This window comes from Colias croceus, chromosome 10 (genome assembly GCF_905220415.1).
Source record: "Colias croceus chromosome 10, ilColCroc2.1".
NCBI classification, from domain to species: domain Eukaryota; kingdom Metazoa; phylum Arthropoda; class Insecta; order Lepidoptera; family Pieridae; genus Colias; species Colias croceus.
The window spans coordinates 6828785-6849411 of NC_059546.1; the positions used below are offsets into that span (position 1 = coordinate 6828785).

Here is a 20627-nt window from a genome sequence, read left to right on the forward strand (position 1 = left end):
CTTTTTTCATTAAATTAATTCCTGAATATTTTATTATGCGAGCACAAAATTATTATATAATATCATATTGATTCTGTTAGATAATAATTTATTAAAAGTAAAAAATTCATAAAATCAAAATTCAAACAGCATACCAAAATATGTTTTATCTTTAATAACAGCTCCATTCCTTTGTAACAACTCTAGATCTGTAATTAATTATATTACAATGTTGATGAATTATATTTTGTTAAAAATGATGCTCCCGTTTTTTTATACTAAGAATATATATTTTTATACTAAGTACATAGTTGAAAATATAATTTTAGTTGAGGGTTGTTTAAGTACGCTAATGGTACGCTATGTTATTTTGGACGGTAATTTAAAGATTTTATAGCAATCAATCGTTTATATTGTTGTTATCTATTATTGCGAGGTAAGTAAAAGTTTATAGCGTAGTTAAAATATTTCACTCTAAAAACAATAAACACGCTCTTTATCAGGTCGCACATTATAATATATTAACGAATGAAAATCGATTGATGGTAATTTAGCCCTGAGCTGTCGGTAACGACCGATAGCTCTAGATAGCCAGTTATCGTAAAATAAAATACCAGTAGTCACCGTCAATTGTTTTTTGCCTGTAATGTTTAAAAAATATAGATTTTAAAAAGAGAATCATCACGATGTTACTTTTATAATGTTAATACCTAATTATACAAAATTGATTTTTTAACGAATTGTACCTAAGTAATTAGGATAATAATATGATTAAATAAAGTTTGAAGTGTAAAATGATATTAAATGTTATGAATATAAGTTTGGAGGAAGAAATAAGATCCTTTTGGGAATACGTAAAACGGTGAGAAAATATGAGTTATATTTAAACTGAATATCGGAAAAATAGTATTTAAGTAGGTACCTAGGTACTTATCTAGAATTCTTTGAGGTAAGTTCCTACTAGTTAATTATATTTTGTCATCAAATATTTTAATGTAGGTAGTTGCCCCAGCAGACGTTGTTCTGCTCTATTGCCCCTTTTCCGTGTTTTTATATTGTTGTTGATTAGGTACTTACTTACCGCCTCAGGTTCGCCCGTGGTACGTGTATAATATAACCTACAGGCCTACAGCAGGCAACACATATCCAGTATCCTACTGTGCACACCCAAAGGTGAAAGAATTTTTGAAATCGGTCTAGTATGCCGCGGCCGCAAGATTGGCACGTCCAAACTTCAAACAGAGAAATTAACAATTAATTTTGTAAACTTTTTCTAAAGTTGAAATGCTAAAAGTATGTATTTATATTGTGACTCATGGACTATTCCAACAAAATTATAAAGATTTTCTACGAATATAACTTCGGGGAAGCAATTCTTTATCAACGACACATTTTTGTCGCATTATTCTTTTGAAACACATCTTTACCTGATGATGATGAAAATAAATGGGAGCTTTCACTATATTAGCAACAAATATGATATAGGTAATATTATGTACTTATAGTCAAAAACTTTCATCTCCTTTTTCAGCCCTTCGGAGATAATTCCCCAAAAATCTAATTCAGAACCTACTATGGTTTATCATCACTGCATAGTATAAAATAAAGTCGCTTTCTCTGTCCCTTTGTATTCTTATATGTTTAAAACTACGCCACGGATTTTGATGCGGTTTTTTTAATAGATAGAGTGATTCAAGAGGAAGGTTTTAGTATATAATTTATTAGGTTTTAGACAAAGCGAGCGAAGCCGCGAGCGGTAAGCTAGTTGAAAATATAACAAACAGATAGATAGGCTTTCACGTTTATAATATTATTATTTGTTTATCATGGTTTAATCATTTTGTTATATATCTACCTAAATAATATTATTAGTACCAGTTGCCTTGAGAAAGTAAAAAATAAAATTCAGGAATAAAGACAGCGTTCTGTTGATGAAACAATTTTCAAAATCTGAAAGAAATTAAATACGGAAATATATATTTCCTTATTTACACGTCTACTTAGTTACTGCTGTATAATTATAAGTGTAAGCTGTGTAATTAATAAGCTGTGTAATTATAATATGAGTTTATCTATAGGTACCTATGTACCCGTGACTTGAGTTAGTGAAAATTATGTAGGCAGGAATAAATTTCAAATTTAATTTGCATCCACAGTAATACATTCGGTTCAGTATAGATACTGGAAAATAAAACGTTTTTGTGTGTGATATAGCGAACACAATTTAATTAGGAAATCTTCCAATTCAATATTTCACTTTAACTGTGTACTAACTGGAAAATATGTAATCGATACTTCATAAAGTTTTCATTGCAAGCGAAGTATGTCAAGGTCGCTCTGTATTATGTGTGGGTATTATTTAGTCGTTATGTATGAAAAACGATAAAATTGTGTGCCTTTATTTTCATTAGCATACGATCGATGGTAATTATTACGTATGGGTTACATTTTTAACTCGGGTATTTTTTTGTTGGAACTAGTAATTTATACCTAAGTTATTACTTGTAATATAAAAGCTTAATAAAGAATAGTTATCACGGTTTTTCAAAGGTTGAACTAAGCGCATAGGAAGGGGGCGTTTGTTTTTCATAACTTAAGTTTAACTACCAAGTTACGTTTTAAAAATAAAGAGTAAAATTACGTGACAGACATAAGAATTATATCTTAAAAGAATAATGATGTGTCCTCTCAATAATATTAAAATTTAAAACCTAAGTTTAAACTTTTAAACAATAAAAAAATGCAAAAATGATGTTTCACTTTGCGAATTCCAAAGTTTTGACAAAGTCCTTATCGGGAGTCACCATAGTTTCATTATCCTTTAAAATATGTCCTGAAGATAACGTGAAGGGACAATAGTTCTTAGAAAGTTAGAAGAAATAAATTACTTTACAATGCATTAGTATAAATACTCAAAACACATTGGGCTCTACATCAGTGCTTCTTCAGGATCAGCTTCGGGAAGAACAGAAAAAGACGTAAGTTTAATATTAATTTACTTTTGGGAGAACTTGCTTGCTCAGCAAATTTAGTTTATGTTAAAATAACATTTGTGTTCATAGATTGTTCCATCGTGTATTTTTGTTTAACAAAAATACGTATGTAATTCAAAATTATCTAATATCTTGATGAATTTTCAGATGTCCAAAATAATAATAATATCGGCATTAGTAGCCTCCGTGCTATCAGCCGACATTCACCGTTTGGAAAATCAGGGTCTTCCTGTTAATCCTGAAGCTGTAGAAACCCATCCAATTTATAAGAAAGCCCGATCTGAAGAACATCACCCTGTGTATAAGGCTGATAAGATAGAAACGAGGGAAAAGGTGGATCTTGGGAGGGGAATGGGACCAATCGCTAAGCATGACATGTTAGCTGACGAACCGGCTCCTGGAGTGATGACGGAACCACAGAATAATGTAAGTTACTATTCATTTTAATTAGTTATTAGGGTATCGTTTCGTTTTTTATTTAATTTTTATGAAAGTCTGAAAATGGAATATTAGATTAATGTTAAACACTACCTAGAGTTAAACTTTCTTCATTTCTCTTGTTTGGAAATATTTTAAATTAAATCGAGAAACTAGATAACTATTGAGACTGTGTTTAGTACCATTTATAATATGTATATTACCATTTTTAAGAGAATAACATCTTTTGTTCAGGAAAATATTGCACCTACGGGATTTGCAAATCCAGCTGAAGTGGCCTATCCAGACATTCCATATGCTCCTGGTTACAACTACGGGAATGGCTACGCGGCCCATGGGTATGTATATCTAATGTCTATGTATAAATAAATAGATTTTTAATTTAGGATACTAATATCAAAAACTATTTTTTTTAATAGTGAAACCTGTGTAGGTAACCAATGTATGTTTTTAATATATTTTTTATTTTTATTTTAGGTACGACTTGTATACCAATAATCTTGGAGATTATTTATTCGAGCCAGATACGTCATCCGTAGGTCTATTGTGGAGTCAAGTACCTGATTCAAGGGTATGATTTTTATTTTATTGTATTTAATAAAAATCAAAATTTATTTTATAACAACTTAAATTTAAAAAAGTATTTAAGTACTTAAGTGTGACAAAAATTGAAAGGCTACTTGTCAATAAATTTTTTGAAAATTTTTTTTACAGACTATGGTCAGCTATGTGGGCCGTACTATAAGCTGGGTGTTTAGCAGCGTTTTCGTTCTTATGCTCGGATCCCTACTAACGGTAGGAGTCTGCAGCTACACCAACCTTTGCGCCATTACGTTTAACGGAGTGGGTCCTATTCACGAAGAAATGAGGTCCCTAATCACTCCTGAAAGATTAGAGAAGATCAGCACAGCTGCTGATTTTGTTAAAACGGCGATTAACAAATATCAGAAGATTCAGCAAGTGACTGATAATGTTGGAGCCAGGCGACGAAGATCGCTGTAGAATATTACATTTCCTATTTTTTAATAAACATAATATATTGAATTATTGGTATTTTTCTTGAACATCTTAGCGTGGTATTAACCACTTAGCCTCGTGAAGTGTGATAATACATTTGAAATTTGGTAATATGCTTTGGAGGCTTCATGATGATTAGGCAAAAGCAGAAACAATCAGCTTGTGAGATTGTAGTATGTAACTAGTTTGAAGTATTAATTACATATATGTACCTATATGGTAATAAAATGTGAAATTAAATAATATGTTTTTCTGTTTCTGCAACATTAGCAACATTATTTCTAATTTAGTTGTTTATAATTTATACATGTAGTTAATATGGATAATTTTGATTATCATGCTGTGTTGTTATTTTTATGGTCAATGGCTATTGTGAAACAAATAGGTTTGGACATGTATAGCTTTGGTACCTATTTCATAAAACATTAAAAAAAGTTTGTCAATATAGGCCGAAAAGCTCTAAAACATCACTTTTTGTTAGTAATTATAGATCTATGTTGACAAATTTTGTAAATTGAATCATTTATACGTCATATCAGTAAGTAATAAGCCGTTTAAAATTGGGTAATTTTTACGTGTTGGAAAATTGTTATGTTGACCCTCATCATATCGACCATAATAGCGTTTCTGTATAGTTCAGTAAGGTCATGTTTTTGTTAGTTTTTCATTCCTTTTTCTTCTTCCTACAATTTCATAGTTATATTGACCAATACAACAGCCTATAGAACTATAGAGAATTATAGAAGTTGTTATTTCTGGGTGGTTTTAATTGAAATCCATGACTGATTGATAGGTATAACTAATTGTGTATGAAAGTATAAAGAGTTCATACGCATATTTATTACCTACGTGATATCACTTTAGGAGCTATATTCGCTGAAGTGACTCATAAGATCTCACAGCACAGTAAGTGCACGATGACTAATAAACAAACATTTAACCGAATGATTGCGAACAATTGCCACAAATCAGTCAAATTGCTTATTTTACTAGCTGGTGCTATTAAATAAACAGGGACCTACTACCTACAATTTCACAAATTCCATAACAAAGCGACGTAGGTATGAGATATTTTCTGATACACCGGACCGTTTAATTAAGAACTTACCATATTCAAAAATACATAATTATTATTCATAAAAATTGGTGCAATATGGCAACGAGCTGTAAAAGGAAAACTTAGTTTTTAATTGTGACATTCCGCTTCAACGTTTGTGTACGACAGGATTAAGAGTGCGGAGTGAATACCTTTTCGTCTGCTCGTCCGATTATCGTCACTTACAGGGTCATTGAATTAAAACGGGCAATGTGTCATTGCCTTATCTTGTAAGCAACGTTGCGCTTCGTTTTTAGTAAATATCGCCGACAGATGCATTTTCGCACTCACTTAGCATCGTTGTTATCAGACGCGCGTCACCAGAGAGCATAGTTAATTGCTCAGATTCGCCCGTTATCAAGATTTTATCAGTTGAACACAACACAGTGTTAATTAAGTCACCCATGAGATTAGCTGCATCGAGTGAATATGGGGAATTCAAAGAGCAAGAAAATGAAAATCACACAAAGCGATACAACGAAGGCCGAGGAATGTCGTGAAAGAATTAACTCGATTAAAACTGAATCTCCGGACGTAAATAGTGCAGCCATTAGAAATAATGACATGGAAATGGGCTCGGAACAAAATGCAGAAGAGAAGAGTAACGATAATGCCAGCAGTGCCTCCACCGTGGAAGTGTTGGACGATAAATAAGTGTAAAAAATGTGCCTTAAATCCAGTCATTGCCAAATAACTTGTGTCATACTCTTTTTATAATTTCTTTCTTTTATACGAGTATAATTTACAAGAAAATAATGGATTAATATATTGTGTTTTTCTTATTATTAGTTTTTTATTCCGCCGGCAATGAAAAATGCTGTAGGTACTTATCGTTTTGTACGTGCTTTAACATTTATATATAAATTTATATACCTACGTACCAAGTGGAATCAGAACCTTGAATAAAATTATACTTCTGATCGAACAAATAGGGGGCATTAAAACAATCTACACGAAATATATAATTTTAAGAAAATTTATGTTGTAACGATGCATCCTGATTTCAATTAAGTGGAAAATAATGTGTGTTATTGTTGTGATACTTTATTAAACTAGGATTAGAACATTCGTGTATTATCACTAATGATATCATTACTTTGCTTGTATGATTAATGGAATATACCATGGAATTTTTATGCATCTAAATGCACGGTCTAAACCGTACGTCCCTTAAAATACGAATACGTATTTGTTTTTTAAATATTATATTATACACTCCCTAATGTTCTAAAATCTAAACTAATGTCATATTCTTTCATTTATTGTCGGTATAGTTTAACATACAATTATTGGTTATTATTCATCAATCGTTAAAAATAGATGTTATTCATTCAGTGCCTTCTAAGAACAAGGGTCACGAAAGCATCCGTTGTCACGAACGGACTATTCTACCGAGTTCTACACGAAAGATGTTTCATGATTATTTTAGAAACATCATTATGACTGGCCAATATTTCATGCTCAGTCATGGTCGCCATGGTGCCCACAACCATAACACTATTAACTAACTTATAACCAGGCTCATTAGTTTATCAGCAGTCGTAACGGTAGAAGCTTTGATTTGCCGTCAGGTGTGTTATTGTCTGTTGAATATACGTTTTACTTTAGCTATAAATATTCAACAGTGATTTACTTTTTACCAAAGCGCGTTTTTATTTAAAGCTGGGCCAATGTATGGACAAGTCTGTAACCGAAAAGATACTGAATATAGAGTGAGTTTGAGTAGTAGCAGAATCTTTGTTATTGAGATTCTTTGGAAGGATTGAATTTAAGGCTGATGCTTCATTTGATTAATAATACGTTTTAATATTTTAAATTTTTGTTTTAAATTTTTCTTCAGTTACATTGGTAGTTATTTGGCTCAATTCAAGCTATATCCGTTTTTTAAACTTAATCGTAGGCGGTTAGACTTCTGAATTTCATTAACTTAGGCATCAAGATCCATTTTATTTTAGTTTGAGCGTTGAAAATTCGAACTAGCTAAATATAAGTTGCATGATTCATATCTTCGGGTAACGAATACTAACAAAATATTTCAGAAAAATAAACAAAACAGAGCGTTTTAAATAACTTTGTTAAGAGGGCATTGTTATTGTATCTTCACTTTCAAGGCAAGGGATTTTTGTAACAATGAAATCCTTATCAGTAATTATGACGGTTTTCTATGTAGCAAATGTTATCGGGTAAGTTTTTAACTATTATTGGGCGTTTGGCATCATGGTGACTCCATAAAGATAAAATGTGATGGTTGTGACAAATTCTTAAAGAGTCTTGGCTAATAAATTTTTCATCGCTAATCCTTAAGTCTCACTAAGCGTGTTGTTTACACTAGAAGTTGATAAGACTACTCAACAACATGATCATTCTAAGACGACGTTACCAAAAATTAGGTACAGAATTTAAAAAAGCCCTACAAGCGTAACTAGGTATTTCATTCTTTTGATATATTTTTTTTAAATATTATTAAGCGTATAAAATTTTTAATGCACACTGCACCTAACCCACATTTTTTTGACAAAATTTTAAATAATTTCATTTCTATGTGGCGGTTAATTTTATTTTCCTAGTTTTTACAGCTGCAAAAGTTCGTGTAAATTGTTCACAATTTTTGTTCTCGCACCTATCTGTTGCACGTGTGCTATGGTACATATTTAGTGTTTAGAATATATTAATATCAGGTACGTAGTTATGTATTTCATATAAATATAGATACTAGGTAAAAATTTACTACATAGTATGTAACTCAAAGAAGTCGGATATTCAAGGAGTGATAAATCATGTTCTAATATTAGAGGATAGGTACAAATTTTTTAATTATTGTCGGCGCAAAAGTTCCAGTAAAATTATTTTACTTATTATTTTTTTCTTGAATAAAACAATAATTGATTGGGCTTATGTTGCCTTATTGTAATGTAATTTAGGTATATGGGTTAAAGCGATGTAGGACATAGGTAAAATCCGTACTTTTCATTCATTGAAATGATTCAAGAATGGGTTCAATTAGTATGGCTCAATTATAAACTAAGTCTATTCTATTACAGTAACGCCGTAGCAAGATCGAAAGGTGGAAAAATGCCCGCTCAACCAATCAAGCTATATTATTTACCACCGTCTCCTCCATGCAGAGCGGTGATGATGACCGCGAGGGCATTAGGCCTGGAACTCGATTTGATACTCACTAATATTTTGGAAGGGGAGCATAAGACACCTGAATTTACGAAGGTATGATGATATATTTTAAGTAAACCATTATCGGGACATGAATCTCAAATTGTTAACGCTCGATATTGTTAGGTAGCAATCTCGGCGTAGAGGTTTCAACATCTTATTTATTGCACAGGAACTGTGTTTTATTAAAAAGCATACATTAACAGAAAACATTCTAATAATTTTTTTTAAATGTGTTCCAGATAAATCCTCAGCAAACTATACCAACGATGGATGATAACGGATTCATTATGTGGGAAAGGTACTGTGCGGTGTGCCCATTGAATTCAACTAAGTTATCATAAATACAAATTGTGAGATAGGTTTAAACACTTTGTATGCAAAAAAAAGCTTTCACAACTAAGCGATATTTACATTTATTATAATAATATATTTCTGTGATTTTTATTATGCATCATTTAACTCTTTATAGAAAGGACTGCAATTGTATTGTCTGCGATTTTTATTACGATTTTCGTATCTAAAATCTATTTAAGTATATAAATAACTTTGGAGAATTACGTATAATATGACAGGCTGCTTAGACAGGCTGTATTTGAATGACATGACACCAAGCATGACACCAATACATGAAACCTACGAAACCTAATAAAATAACGAAATTACATAAACGTATTGATTTATTATAACAGTGTTAGACGTAGGTGTTACTTCCAAGTGCAATTGATATGGCACTCCATACAAATAATGTGTCTATTGTTGTAAAGAATCTATTGTTATGCTAATCATCATACTATATTGATGAATAATGTATTAATACTAATAATATAGGTTATAATGTAATCCATATAATATTTCAGTCGAGCAATTATGGCCTATATGGTTAATGCATACGGTCGAGATGATTCCTTATACCCAAAAACTCCCCGACAAAGGGCAATCGTTGATCAGCGACTACACTTTGACCTTGGAACCTTGATTCCAAAATATATAGGTTTATATGTAAGTATAAGTTATAAAGAATTTCAATTTATTGAAGCAAATATTGAAAAATGCATTCGAATTTCGAACCGATGACGCTCGTAAGAAAGAAATGTACGAAGATTGGCGACAGATTTCACTTCAGACCCTTTACTTTTTAGGAATGTCTTTAATATTGTTTTGCTGCAAAGGAGAATGCCCATTTTTGGTACTCGTTTTTCTCATGCATCAAGACAACAATACTATTAAAAAAAATCTCGGGAATTTAGAGGCCTTCTTACCATCGGAAAATATATTTTGAACAGGGAATGTTTTGTAAAATCTAATAAGACATGTAATTGTTTAGATCCGTTACCATAAATTTAGTATCCATTACCGGTTACCACGGTAACCAAGCGGTAACTATGGTAAATAGCTAAGGGTCGATTTTTCAATCCTTGGATAAAACTTATCCGTCCAATAAAGTATTACACGATAATATTAAAATGTCACGTAAACTGTCAAATACGGGCAATTAGAATACGTTTTTAAAATGGTAGTTTTATACATTATTCGACGAATAAGTTTTATCCAAGCATTGAAAAATCGGCCCTTAATGTATTAATGTCCATTAATGTTGTCATTGAATTACAAAAAAATCAATTAACATAAAATCAGTTTTTAAGGTATTGTTTATACACTGTAGGTTGTTTTAACATAGATAGTGAAGTAAAATAATATAAATATATATAAAAAAATATTATTATGACATAGCTTGGTAGGTAACCAGTTATTTCTTATTTGTTTCTTTCTTCGAATATGTAGTGAAAAAATGATTCAAACAACAACAACAGCAACATGTAAACCGAATTAAAACTCTATTGGCATTTTTTAAATATATATTTAGGTTTTCTTGAAATCCATCCCGGAAGATTTCTGGTGCCTACCTACACTAGCCGATGAACAGGTAGACTTTGTCTGAAAGCATAAGTTCTACGCATAGATTAAATAATATGTTGAACGAAAAATAATCTTCGGACAATAAAATACTACCTAAATCACAGATAAACCTAACTAAATCGGGGTTATTTAAGTTTTGAGGTTATTTCACATTTTTCTCAATATATTGAAAATACCTGTTTTTATCACAAAAAAATCAATTGGTAAAAATCTTTTGAATATCGAAGAACCCTCCAAAACCACTCTGGCATTGACGCAACACTATACTGTGGTCCATACTTTCATGGGCATTCTCCTTTCGACATTAATGTGAATATCCAATATTGTTCTATTGATTGCTGAAATCATGCAATTGTAATTTTTTATTTCAAATATTTTACGATGTATTTTTGTATGATACGTTCTGATATAGTTATTTAATTTTCAGGTGCCGATGCTTTTCCACGGAGCACCCTATAACGAAGAAGAAGCAGTTAAATTAAATAATGCTCTTAAAATATTAGATATAACTCTAGAGGGTCATGAGTTCGTTGCCGGTGACAATTTAACTATCGCAGATATTTCTATAATCGTGACCATCAGTAACTTAGAGGTACCTACAGAAATGAACGTCTTTTAAATATTATTCTGAATTTAAATGGCACAAATAAAAATAAACTTATTTTTTTTCAGGCTCTCAAATTTGATTATAGTGCGCACCAAAATATAGTAAAATGGTTCGAACGCACAAAGAAAGCTTTAGAACCATATGGTTATGAAGAAATCGACAAAGCTGGAGCACAGCAAATAGCAGGCTTTTTGAAAAAAACATAAATTAAGCACAACATATTGTAAAGTATTTCAGTTTCAATTAAAATTAATATTATATTGTAGATTATTTCAGTTTATTCACGAATAAATCATTACACACAACGTTTATTATTTTCCTTATCAACTCGTTAAGAATTTACAGTCAAAGTTGTTTGGTAACTAGTACCAAGAAGCGCGTCTCATTTAGTGCGTACTTACCTACTTATAAATGCTTTATAGTTTATAAAGAGCATTAATAAGGTGTTAGGATTATGCCTTCCGGTCTCACGTGAACATCCTGGTGATTTGATTGAGCAGGCATTCGAATATGGCACAACAATGCGTCGACGCTCGAGTCGGGCCGCACTGCGCTTCATACCGTCGCACGTTTTCAAAACAAAACCGCCTTTCAATTGTTTCAATCTGAAAAATTCATTACAAAACGATCAAACAGTACGCAATATTCACAAACAACGGGTGAACGAGATCGCATAGTATCGCGAACACGTCGAAACGGTACAATTTTATAGGAATGTGTTATCGAAAAATGTTTTTAGTGTTGTGTTACCTTTAGTGATACTGTCATATGGTGCTTGATAATTACGATGATGCCGTTCTGTGTTAGTATTATTATTTACCCTATTACCTATTCAATATCAATTACCTACTTAAATCTAATGGAAACTATAGAATATTGCTGGTTTACAATTCAAAATAAATGATCCTCTCGTAATCCTACAAAGAAAATGTCTAGAATTTTTTAAAGTATAAAGATTTTAGTTTTATAGTATTCTGAAGATTATATTACATAAATTAATGACCCTTTCCGTTTTTCTTTTGTCTTTCCAGTGTTGCTAAAATACCAAATCATAATAAACTGGCTGATTCTATATAAAAAGGCCATAAACTCAATGAAACATTTATTTTGTATGATATTGTTAAATCTCCTATGTAATTCAATTGTACGATAACTGATATAAAATCATATAGGTAGTACATCTGCACAACAGAGGACACAGTGATTATTTAATAAGCACGCTGGGTCTATTTGTCTCTTTGTTATCATGCAACTATGAGTCCATAAATTACTATCCTACTTACAATGGATAATATGACGACTTTTTATATTTTGTATTCTTACGCAGGTTTTCTGTTTTATATAATTGTAATGAAATAAATTTAGTAAAAATAACTAGAATTACATATTTCAGAAATGGCTTTGTCTTTCAACAATGATAACATTAACGGCAGCTCTACAATTTCCTGCGAATCCTAATTCAGAAATGTCTGCGGATGAAAAAACTATATCTAGAATAAATAAAACAATCGAACAATCTGATGAAAGCGGTCACGAAATTGAAATAGATGGAGACGAAACGAGAGATAAAAAATTTTTAGACGACGCTATGAGAACGGTTTTAGACCCAGATACAATAATTATAAGAAATGACGATGTGATAGAAAATTTTAAAATTCAAACAGAAGAAATAGATAAGGAAAATGCTACGTTAGAAACTTTTATGGAGGAAATGGACAAATTAAGTCTTGATGTGTGCAAAACGTCTCAAGAAGCATTGTGGTCGTATGTTACGGATACAAATAATGAATTTAAGAAAAATAAAATGGTAAATCGTTTTACAAGTAAAATCGGCAATCTAAAATAAACCTTTACACATGTACATATTATACAATATACATATAGTACACTATTATGTACATATTATACATAGGCAAGAATCTATGTCATGATCCAATTAATGTATACCCTAATTAAAATAATGTTATTCATGAATACTTTCTTAGAATTGAGCCTTCTGCCTTCTTGAGCCAGCTGCGCAGCTGTGCCTTTTGTTGATTAGTGTAAAACCGTGACGTCTTTATTTTCAGGTAAGTATAGCTGCCGAGGAGGACGAAATTAAGAAACAATATTGGACAATAATAAAACGGAAGTATTTAGACGAAGTGCAGAATACTAACGATCTAAGGCTTAAGAGAAAACTGAGAATTATAAAAGAAAGGGGAACAAACGTGCAAATGCCTCAAAGCAAAGTAAGTACTATCAATTTAATTATTGTTTGTATTTATCAGAATTTATTTGAAGAAAAGCGCTTAATATAATTAAATTACTTATAGCAACGTGAAGAAATTGATACTATGCAACGCATATGGAGCCGAGTTACAGTTTGTGCGTATAATGTTACAGTTTGTAACACCGAAGAAGCTTCACAAACAATGAATGGTACTGTTATTAAAATAAAAAGATTAAATGTAATATTTCATAATTAATAACGCCTTTTCGCTATAGATGCGTTTGTTATTTCAGATAAATATTATTTAAAAGCTCATTCAATAATTTCAGATGTTATATCTATATTTAAGTCCAGCAATGATTCTAAAGAATTAAAGTATTACTGGAAAGCATATAGAGATGCCACGGGAAAGAAAGTGAGACCAATATTCACGGATTACGTTGATCGAATGAATGATGTTGCTAAATCTGAAAGTTTCCGAGACGCTGGTGAAATGTGGAGATACAATTTCGAAGATGAAGACTTTGTTAATACTGTCGTGAAACTATGGAAGGAAGTTAAACCATTTTATGATTTACTCCACCGTTATGTTAGGGTCAAATTAAAAGCTGTTTATAGCGATGACTTACAAAAGGATAACAGCCTAATTCCAGCACATATTTTAGGTAAGTAAAATTGTAAGCCTTTTTGTCAGATATCATTATTTATTAGGTTAATTTGATAGGTAATGTTTCAAATGTAAATAAATTCAGCCAACTGTGGTCCTCCGTCAGTCTACCATAAGCTTGCGAAGTATTGACGCCTGCAAAAAGTAAAAGGCAAATATTATGTAGATTGTCATTTTTGGTTACAGGAAATTTATGGGCTCAAGAATGGCAGGCGATATATCCTTTGGTTGCATTTTACCCTGATGTAGAACGAGCACAAATAGCAAAGAATCACAGTGTTTTTGCTAAAAAGTTATTTGACACAGCGGATAAATTTCATCAATCTATAGGATTCGAAAGCGCTAGTGATTCTTATCAAGATATTAAAGAAATACCAACTACGACCAATTGCCTTCCATCAAGCCATGATATGTGTGATGGGGTAAATTATAAGTAAGTAGACTAATAATTATACACCTAGCATAAATTTTAACATTAAAAAAAAATTTGCTTAGCAGTTAGAGACAGATAAAATGCCTGCAGTTGCTAGATAGCTTGGATTCAATAATTCTCAGTAATGGAGGTATTTATAGCATTTCATACAAACTTTTTTTTTATAAATACTACTAACTTAGATTTATTACTTTCGTGAGATATGAAAAAGCTCATAATGATGCTCCAGCATGAAAAATGATTTTATTTGTTTACTTCCGCTTACTGTAGGGACAAGATCGAAGAGATACTTACTTCCGTATATAAAAATATTATATCCTTTCTATTACAGGATAAAATGGTGTGGAGAGAAAGTGACAGACGTGACAGTAGGTTTGTCTCGAGCGGCAAGGTTATTGGGTCACGTACAATATTTTCGACACTATAGAAACCTACAACCATTATTTAGAGATGGACCTAATCCAGGTACAACTATTTTGTTACTAATGGTTTTCTGGTCACATTTTTACTTGATTATGAATCTTCGGCTAGGAAGTAGACGTCCGAGACTTTTTGGATGTTCATTGATAGGCGAATTATAATATGAATAGTATCATCATAGGTTATTTATTTTGATCTAGGTATTATTATGATTTATTTTGATAGGTACATTTATTTTTTGATCATTGCTATAAAATATGTATTTGTAATTAGATTGCTAATAAATAGTGACAATATACATACATACTTAATTTATAAGGTTGATTAAGCACCTACAAATGTAACAACGACAAACAAAATACCACAACATTGACGTAAAAAAATTGCCAGTCACTGGGACATAAAGTCAAGAAATTAAGTAGGTATAAAAATGTGAATTGCAAATCTGTATCTACCTAAATGAAAAGTATTATATTCTAAATTATAATTGATAACAACTTGGCACAAAAAAAACAAGCGAAGTATGAATTTTATTGTCTCACTGAAGGTCTTAATAGAATGCCGTCAATTTAGTTTTGCCTTCATCTACTCCCCAGTTATTGAAGTTAATGTTCATCAATATATACTGTCAATTAAGCATGGATTTGTTTAATTGCAGTAAAACAATCAGATTTCAGAATATAGAATTGTATGATGATTCGGGTGATGGGTGATTTAAAGGGCTAAATGAGTTGATTGTTCCTGAAAATAATATTTTTAAAAAGCCCCGGTGTGAATTTAGTAAGGGTTATTATTCTGTGGTAAGGACATGCCTGTATCTGATGTATACCTACCTTAGAGCAATAAATGTCTATACAGCTTCCTTTATAGGTACTCAATTTACTATTGGGCAATAGATCTGATTTTAATTCTGATAATGTTATTCTTTATCAAAATACTAAGATTTTTAGATCGTAAAATAAGTCAGTATTATAATATTATGTTTTATTCTTTGAAGGTTATGAAACTTTTTGTACCTACTTATTTATTTGCGATTTACATTAAGGACTATTTCCTGGTTCATAATATTATTATTTAAAATAAACTTTGCAAAAAGATTGTTTTCGCTCAGGTTTTTAATATCATTCAGATGCTTCAAATAATTAACGGCTTTTACGTTCTAACGCATAACTGCCCTTTTGTTTTAATTCCGTTAAACAATTACCTTTCAACGCATACTTCTAAGTTCGGTTAGGTTTTGCGGTTTGCAGCTCAGTAATTATAAAACCGAGGGCAGCAAAATTTAGTCACAGCATTTCAATTATGTAACAGCGTTTCACGATGCCATATCCGACATTGTTGCGGTGCAGTTGACCTCTCCGAGCCAACTTCGGACCTTGGACTTTGTTGAGATGGACGAATGTCCTGAAGCAACTATGAACCATCTCTTATGGCTCGCGTTGGAGAAGCTTCCACTGATGGGATATGCCTTTGTCCTGGATAAATGGCGCTGGGACGTCTTTGCCAATAGCAGTATGGAATATTTGAATCAACATTGGTGGGACCTCAGGTAATGTTGTTTGTTGCATTTGTTTTGGATTGTCACGTTGACTATCATAATGTAATTAAATTGATCGAGAGTCGGGTCTATGTTAGGGTAGGTTAGGTGAGCGCAACGTTAATCATACCTTCACTCAGTGCTTGAGTCGGTTCTTTCCTACGGTTTGAATAAGGGTTAAATTAAGAGATAACTATATTTTCTGCAACTATGTTGTGGGCACAGACATATTATATGTTGTGGGCCATGCGAAAAGGGTTATTGTATAATCGAACCAGCTATCTGAATTGTAAAAAAATCTTAACTGAATTTTGAGGCTTTTTTGCTTATGAAATTCAAATTATTTTTATAAACGTGAAAAATTTTAGAAGAATAGGTATTGATTTCTCTTCAATTGTTTATTATGTAGAGTTTAAATTAAAGATTTTTTCCTAGGCTTTATTAAGATACTAGCTTACCGCCCGCAGCTTCGCCCGCTTTGTCTAAAACCTAATAAAATTTATACTAAAACCTTCCTCTTGAATCGCTCTATCTATTAGAAAACGCACCAAAATCCGTTGCGTAGTTTTAAAAATTTAAGCATACAAAGGGACATAGGGACAGAAAAGGCGACTTTGTTTATTTTATTTATTTTTTTTATTTTATAAATAAAATAAAAAAATAAACAAAGTCGCCTTTTCTGTCCCTATGTCCCTTTGTATGTTTTGTATGTTTATACTATGTAATGATTTGCTATTGGAAAATTGGCCTAACAAGTTAAAAAAATTAATAGGTACTTACTTGTTATCATAATTGTATAATGTTTTAGGATAGAGGAGACGATGATATCCCCACCAGTACCCAGGAACGAGAGCGACCTGGATCCAGCCTCCAAGTACCACGTGGTATCACATGTTCAATACATTACGTATGTTTCTGCAGTCTAAATTAATTTAATTAATGACATCGACATTTTTATTGAATTGTCTAGTTTCATCATTATTAAAACTTTGGAGGTCTATTTGCGGTAAATGTGATATCCATCTGCCACAATCTGCCATTGTCCGAGATTAAGTATATTATGATGGATTGACTTAGTAATAGTTAATTGTTCGAAAAAAAAAATTGAATAAAAATCAATTATAGCTTTGGATTCGAATTCGGTAGAACTAATAAATATATAATTTTCATGCTTAGCTATGGCCGATTAAGGAAAGCTGGCATCTTCACAGTACTCACACTTATGCAATTTTACTATACAGTATGTTCAAAAATAAATACGATTCTAGTTGAAGAGTAGACTTGAATTGTAAAATGGGTGCGTTGTAGATAATATGAAAGCTCTCATAATTTATATGTAAAATTACAATTTAAAAGTAACTCAATCGATGAACTTAATTATTTATTCTCATAATCAATTGTAAAATAGTATTGATAATAATCATTCAATTATCAAATAATAATTAAATTTAATGTCATATTCAAAATAACGATATATAAACAATACAAATAACACTTGCGCTCACTCCCAATACAATACAATCGAAACCCTAGCACGTAAGAGATAAGGCTACATTACAATAAAAGCTATACAGGTATTGTTCAGCTATGTATGAAAATTTTAACTAACGGCGTTTACATTTTGTTTACAAAACATAATAAAATTATTACATAATTTAACCTAGGTGAAGTAAAAAAATATTCTAATCCGCGTGCCGCGAAGTAGTTATCTCGTCGAATATAGTTAGTAGTATACCTAACGTCTTTGTTTAAATTACATCACCCTGTATTTATAAACAATTGCAAAATAAAAACAATAATTGTCCCCTTCACTCTCATAAGCTAAGTCTGCGCGCGAGAGAGACTGGCAGACTTTTCATGATGCGTATGAAGTATGACGTCACGCCGCGCGCGTCTTCATAGGCACTACACAATATGTGCAATGTGTAAATGTGTTTACATTCCAGCTCTTCTTAATCGGCCAATACAGAAGCAAAAATTTAAATCAGTTCAGATATTTTAGAATATAACTTACATACATAAAGTCTACTTTCACATTTATTTGAATACATATCTAAAAATAACATTAAAATGAGGATAAAAAAAATAATCCTTTACTTTTTATCATACAGGTATTTAGTCTCACACATATTAGAGTTCCAAATCCTACGATCCTTATGCAAAAGGGTGAACCATACAGGACCTCTGCACGAATGCTCCATACACGGTGAAAAGGAAGCAGGAAAACTGCTCAGGTAAGTCATTGTGATTTTAGTCACATTTTAGTAGTGTGCTCTAGAACATCCGTGTTAGGATGACATAGCTGAAGGTTTCGTAGACCTTATGTAAAGCAGATTGTGTTAAGATTTGGATAAAATTAGAAAAAAATACGTTCACAGTTTTGTTTACAAACATAATATACTCAGTAAAAAGACTGTATCTATATTCATTTCGAAGCAAGAAGTTTTACGATTGAAAATGAAAAGCAACATTCGAAAAGTAAATGTTTGTAATTTCGAAATTTTCAATGTTCCTATCATAATAAGAATAATATGTACTTAAGTACGTAGTTAATACTATAATAATCTAATGTTTATTAGGTTATACGAAAATCAGTATGTGGTCTTTAAATCGACAAGACAATATTATATTTCATGCTCTAAGTCTATAGTCTACACTCTACACTAAATTAGGTGTAATAATTATTATTATTTTTAATTCTCAAAACTGAGTAGTTAATTTATGCCGGCCAGCGTGATCTCAACTAGATCATCATCAAATAAAATGATCGATTGTAATAGTAATTCTATAAATAGGCTGTACTAAGGTCATCGTAACAACCTTAATTTAAGCATTTACTTGCATATAAATGTCGAGACCTTACGGAGGTCATCACAGTTACATTTGGAAGTAATGAAGAATATTTGCAATTTTGATTTATTGCTCATGTCTGAGCTAAGATTTTATTTTTGAACTAGGTATCTATAGAAATAATCCCTTGTGATGGATGATAACATGAACTATTTATATAACCCCTTTTGAATCATACTTTATTATTTTTATTTGTTTGTATTTGGGAGGTCTTTATGTAAATTAAATGAATCATACATTAATTTACGTTTTACCTCTCACCTATAATATATTATATCCCAAAGGTTTAACAAAGTTGTCACATAAAATATTTATGATAAGACCGTAAATATTTATAAACAGGAAGATCCTCTCAAAACTTGAGATATTATTAATACTTGCATTGAAAGACTTATTAGTATTTAGTATGCAACATTATTGTTGTTGTCCCATGATTTTCCTACTGTTAATCTCATAGGCATACTTAAATAATTTTATTTGTTTTACTTAGAGGTAGTTATGTTAGAAAAAAATTCCTATGTATTACCATTTTCTGCCACTTTCTGTACTTGAGGAGCATGGAAGATTGTAGCCTATGGCCTTATTAACTCTTCGCCCTGCAATAGTACCTTCCTACTAATAGTCCGATGATGTTTATTAAAAAAAATAGTTGTTATACCCCATTCCTAACTATTACATCCCTTGGCTGCTATTTTTCCTCGTTAAATATTGCCTAAATTTTTCTTTACAGTGATGGCATGTCGTTAGGTGCGAGTGAAGATTGGAGAACAGTGCTTCAAACAATGACGGGAGAAACTGAACTGTCCACAGCTGGAATTCTCGAATATTTTTCCACACTTAAAACTTTATTAGATTCTGAAACAGCAAGACTTGAAAATTTAAGCGACGACATGGACAAAAGCGCACCAATAGTCGTGGGAATTATTGTAATCATTTTAACTTTTTTGATGTTTTTGCTCTATTGTATAAGAAAACGTGACATTCTCAACAAAATATTTGCTTTTTGTGGTCTTAGAAAGAATGGCTCTTTAGATATAGTTACGAATGAAATATCACACTCAAAATCCAATGAAGTTGAGGGAATCAGTGAGGACAAAGTATAAACATAACTGTTATTAAAAACAGTTTAAGTTATGAATAAAAATTTTATTATTGCAATTTATATTGATAGGTAGTTAGCTTTTACATGGGTACCATATCATGCTTTTTTGTACCGTTAACTAAAGATTTACTGGGAGATTTTTTATTAAAATATTAAAAAATATTATTTTTTTGTTTTATTTCGATCCT

At 31.4% G+C, this 20627-nt stretch overlaps 3 protein-coding genes across 8 annotated transcripts; all 3 read left to right on the forward strand.

Moving 5' to 3' along the window:
• Window positions 1-328: 328 nt before the first annotated feature.
• LOC123694821 (glutathione S-transferase 1-like) lies at window positions 329-11523 on the forward strand. Of its 6 annotated transcripts, none has more exons than XM_045640401.1 (7): window positions 7033-7094; window positions 7563-7706; window positions 8565-8745; window positions 8934-8992; window positions 9552-9693; window positions 11039-11203; window positions 11284-11523. In XM_045640401.1, the coding sequence occupies exons 2-7, from the start codon at window positions 7654-7656 to the stop codon at window positions 11422-11424; spliced, it is 741 nt and encodes a 246-aa protein (XP_045496357.1). In that variant the 5' UTR covers window positions 7033-7094; window positions 7563-7653; the 3' UTR covers window positions 11425-11523. The 6 variants fall into 6 exon arrangements, with proteins under 6 accessions (XP_045496361.1, XP_045496357.1, XP_045496360.1 ...); XM_045640402.1 differs by lacking the exon at window positions 7033-7094 and adding an exon at window positions 7133-7235; XM_045640405.1 differs by lacking the exons at window positions 7033-7094; window positions 7563-7706 and adding an exon at window positions 329-415.
• LOC123694820 lies at window positions 474-4455 on the forward strand. The gene is made up of 6 exons (XM_045640400.1): window positions 474-841; window positions 2918-2957; window positions 3120-3398; window positions 3645-3748; window positions 3888-3981; window positions 4125-4455. The coding sequence occupies exons 1-6, from the start codon at window positions 774-776 to the stop codon at window positions 4410-4412; spliced, it is 873 nt and encodes a 290-aa protein (XP_045496356.1). The 5' UTR covers window positions 474-773; the 3' UTR covers window positions 4413-4455.
• Window positions 11524-11608: 85 nt separating the features above from the next.
• On the forward strand, window positions 11609-20604 carry LOC123694819 (angiotensin-converting enzyme-like). The gene is made up of 11 exons (XM_045640399.1): window positions 11609-12020; window positions 12612-13025; window positions 13288-13449; window positions 13534-13639; window positions 13760-14095; window positions 14284-14530; window positions 14862-14995; window positions 16262-16499; window positions 17296-17394; window positions 18599-18721; window positions 20068-20604. Exons 1-11 carry the CDS (start codon window positions 12006-12008, stop codon window positions 20438-20440), a joined length of 2247 nt encoding a protein of 748 aa, XP_045496355.1. The 5' UTR covers window positions 11609-12005; the 3' UTR covers window positions 20441-20604.
• Window positions 20605-20627: the final 23 nt, after the last annotated feature.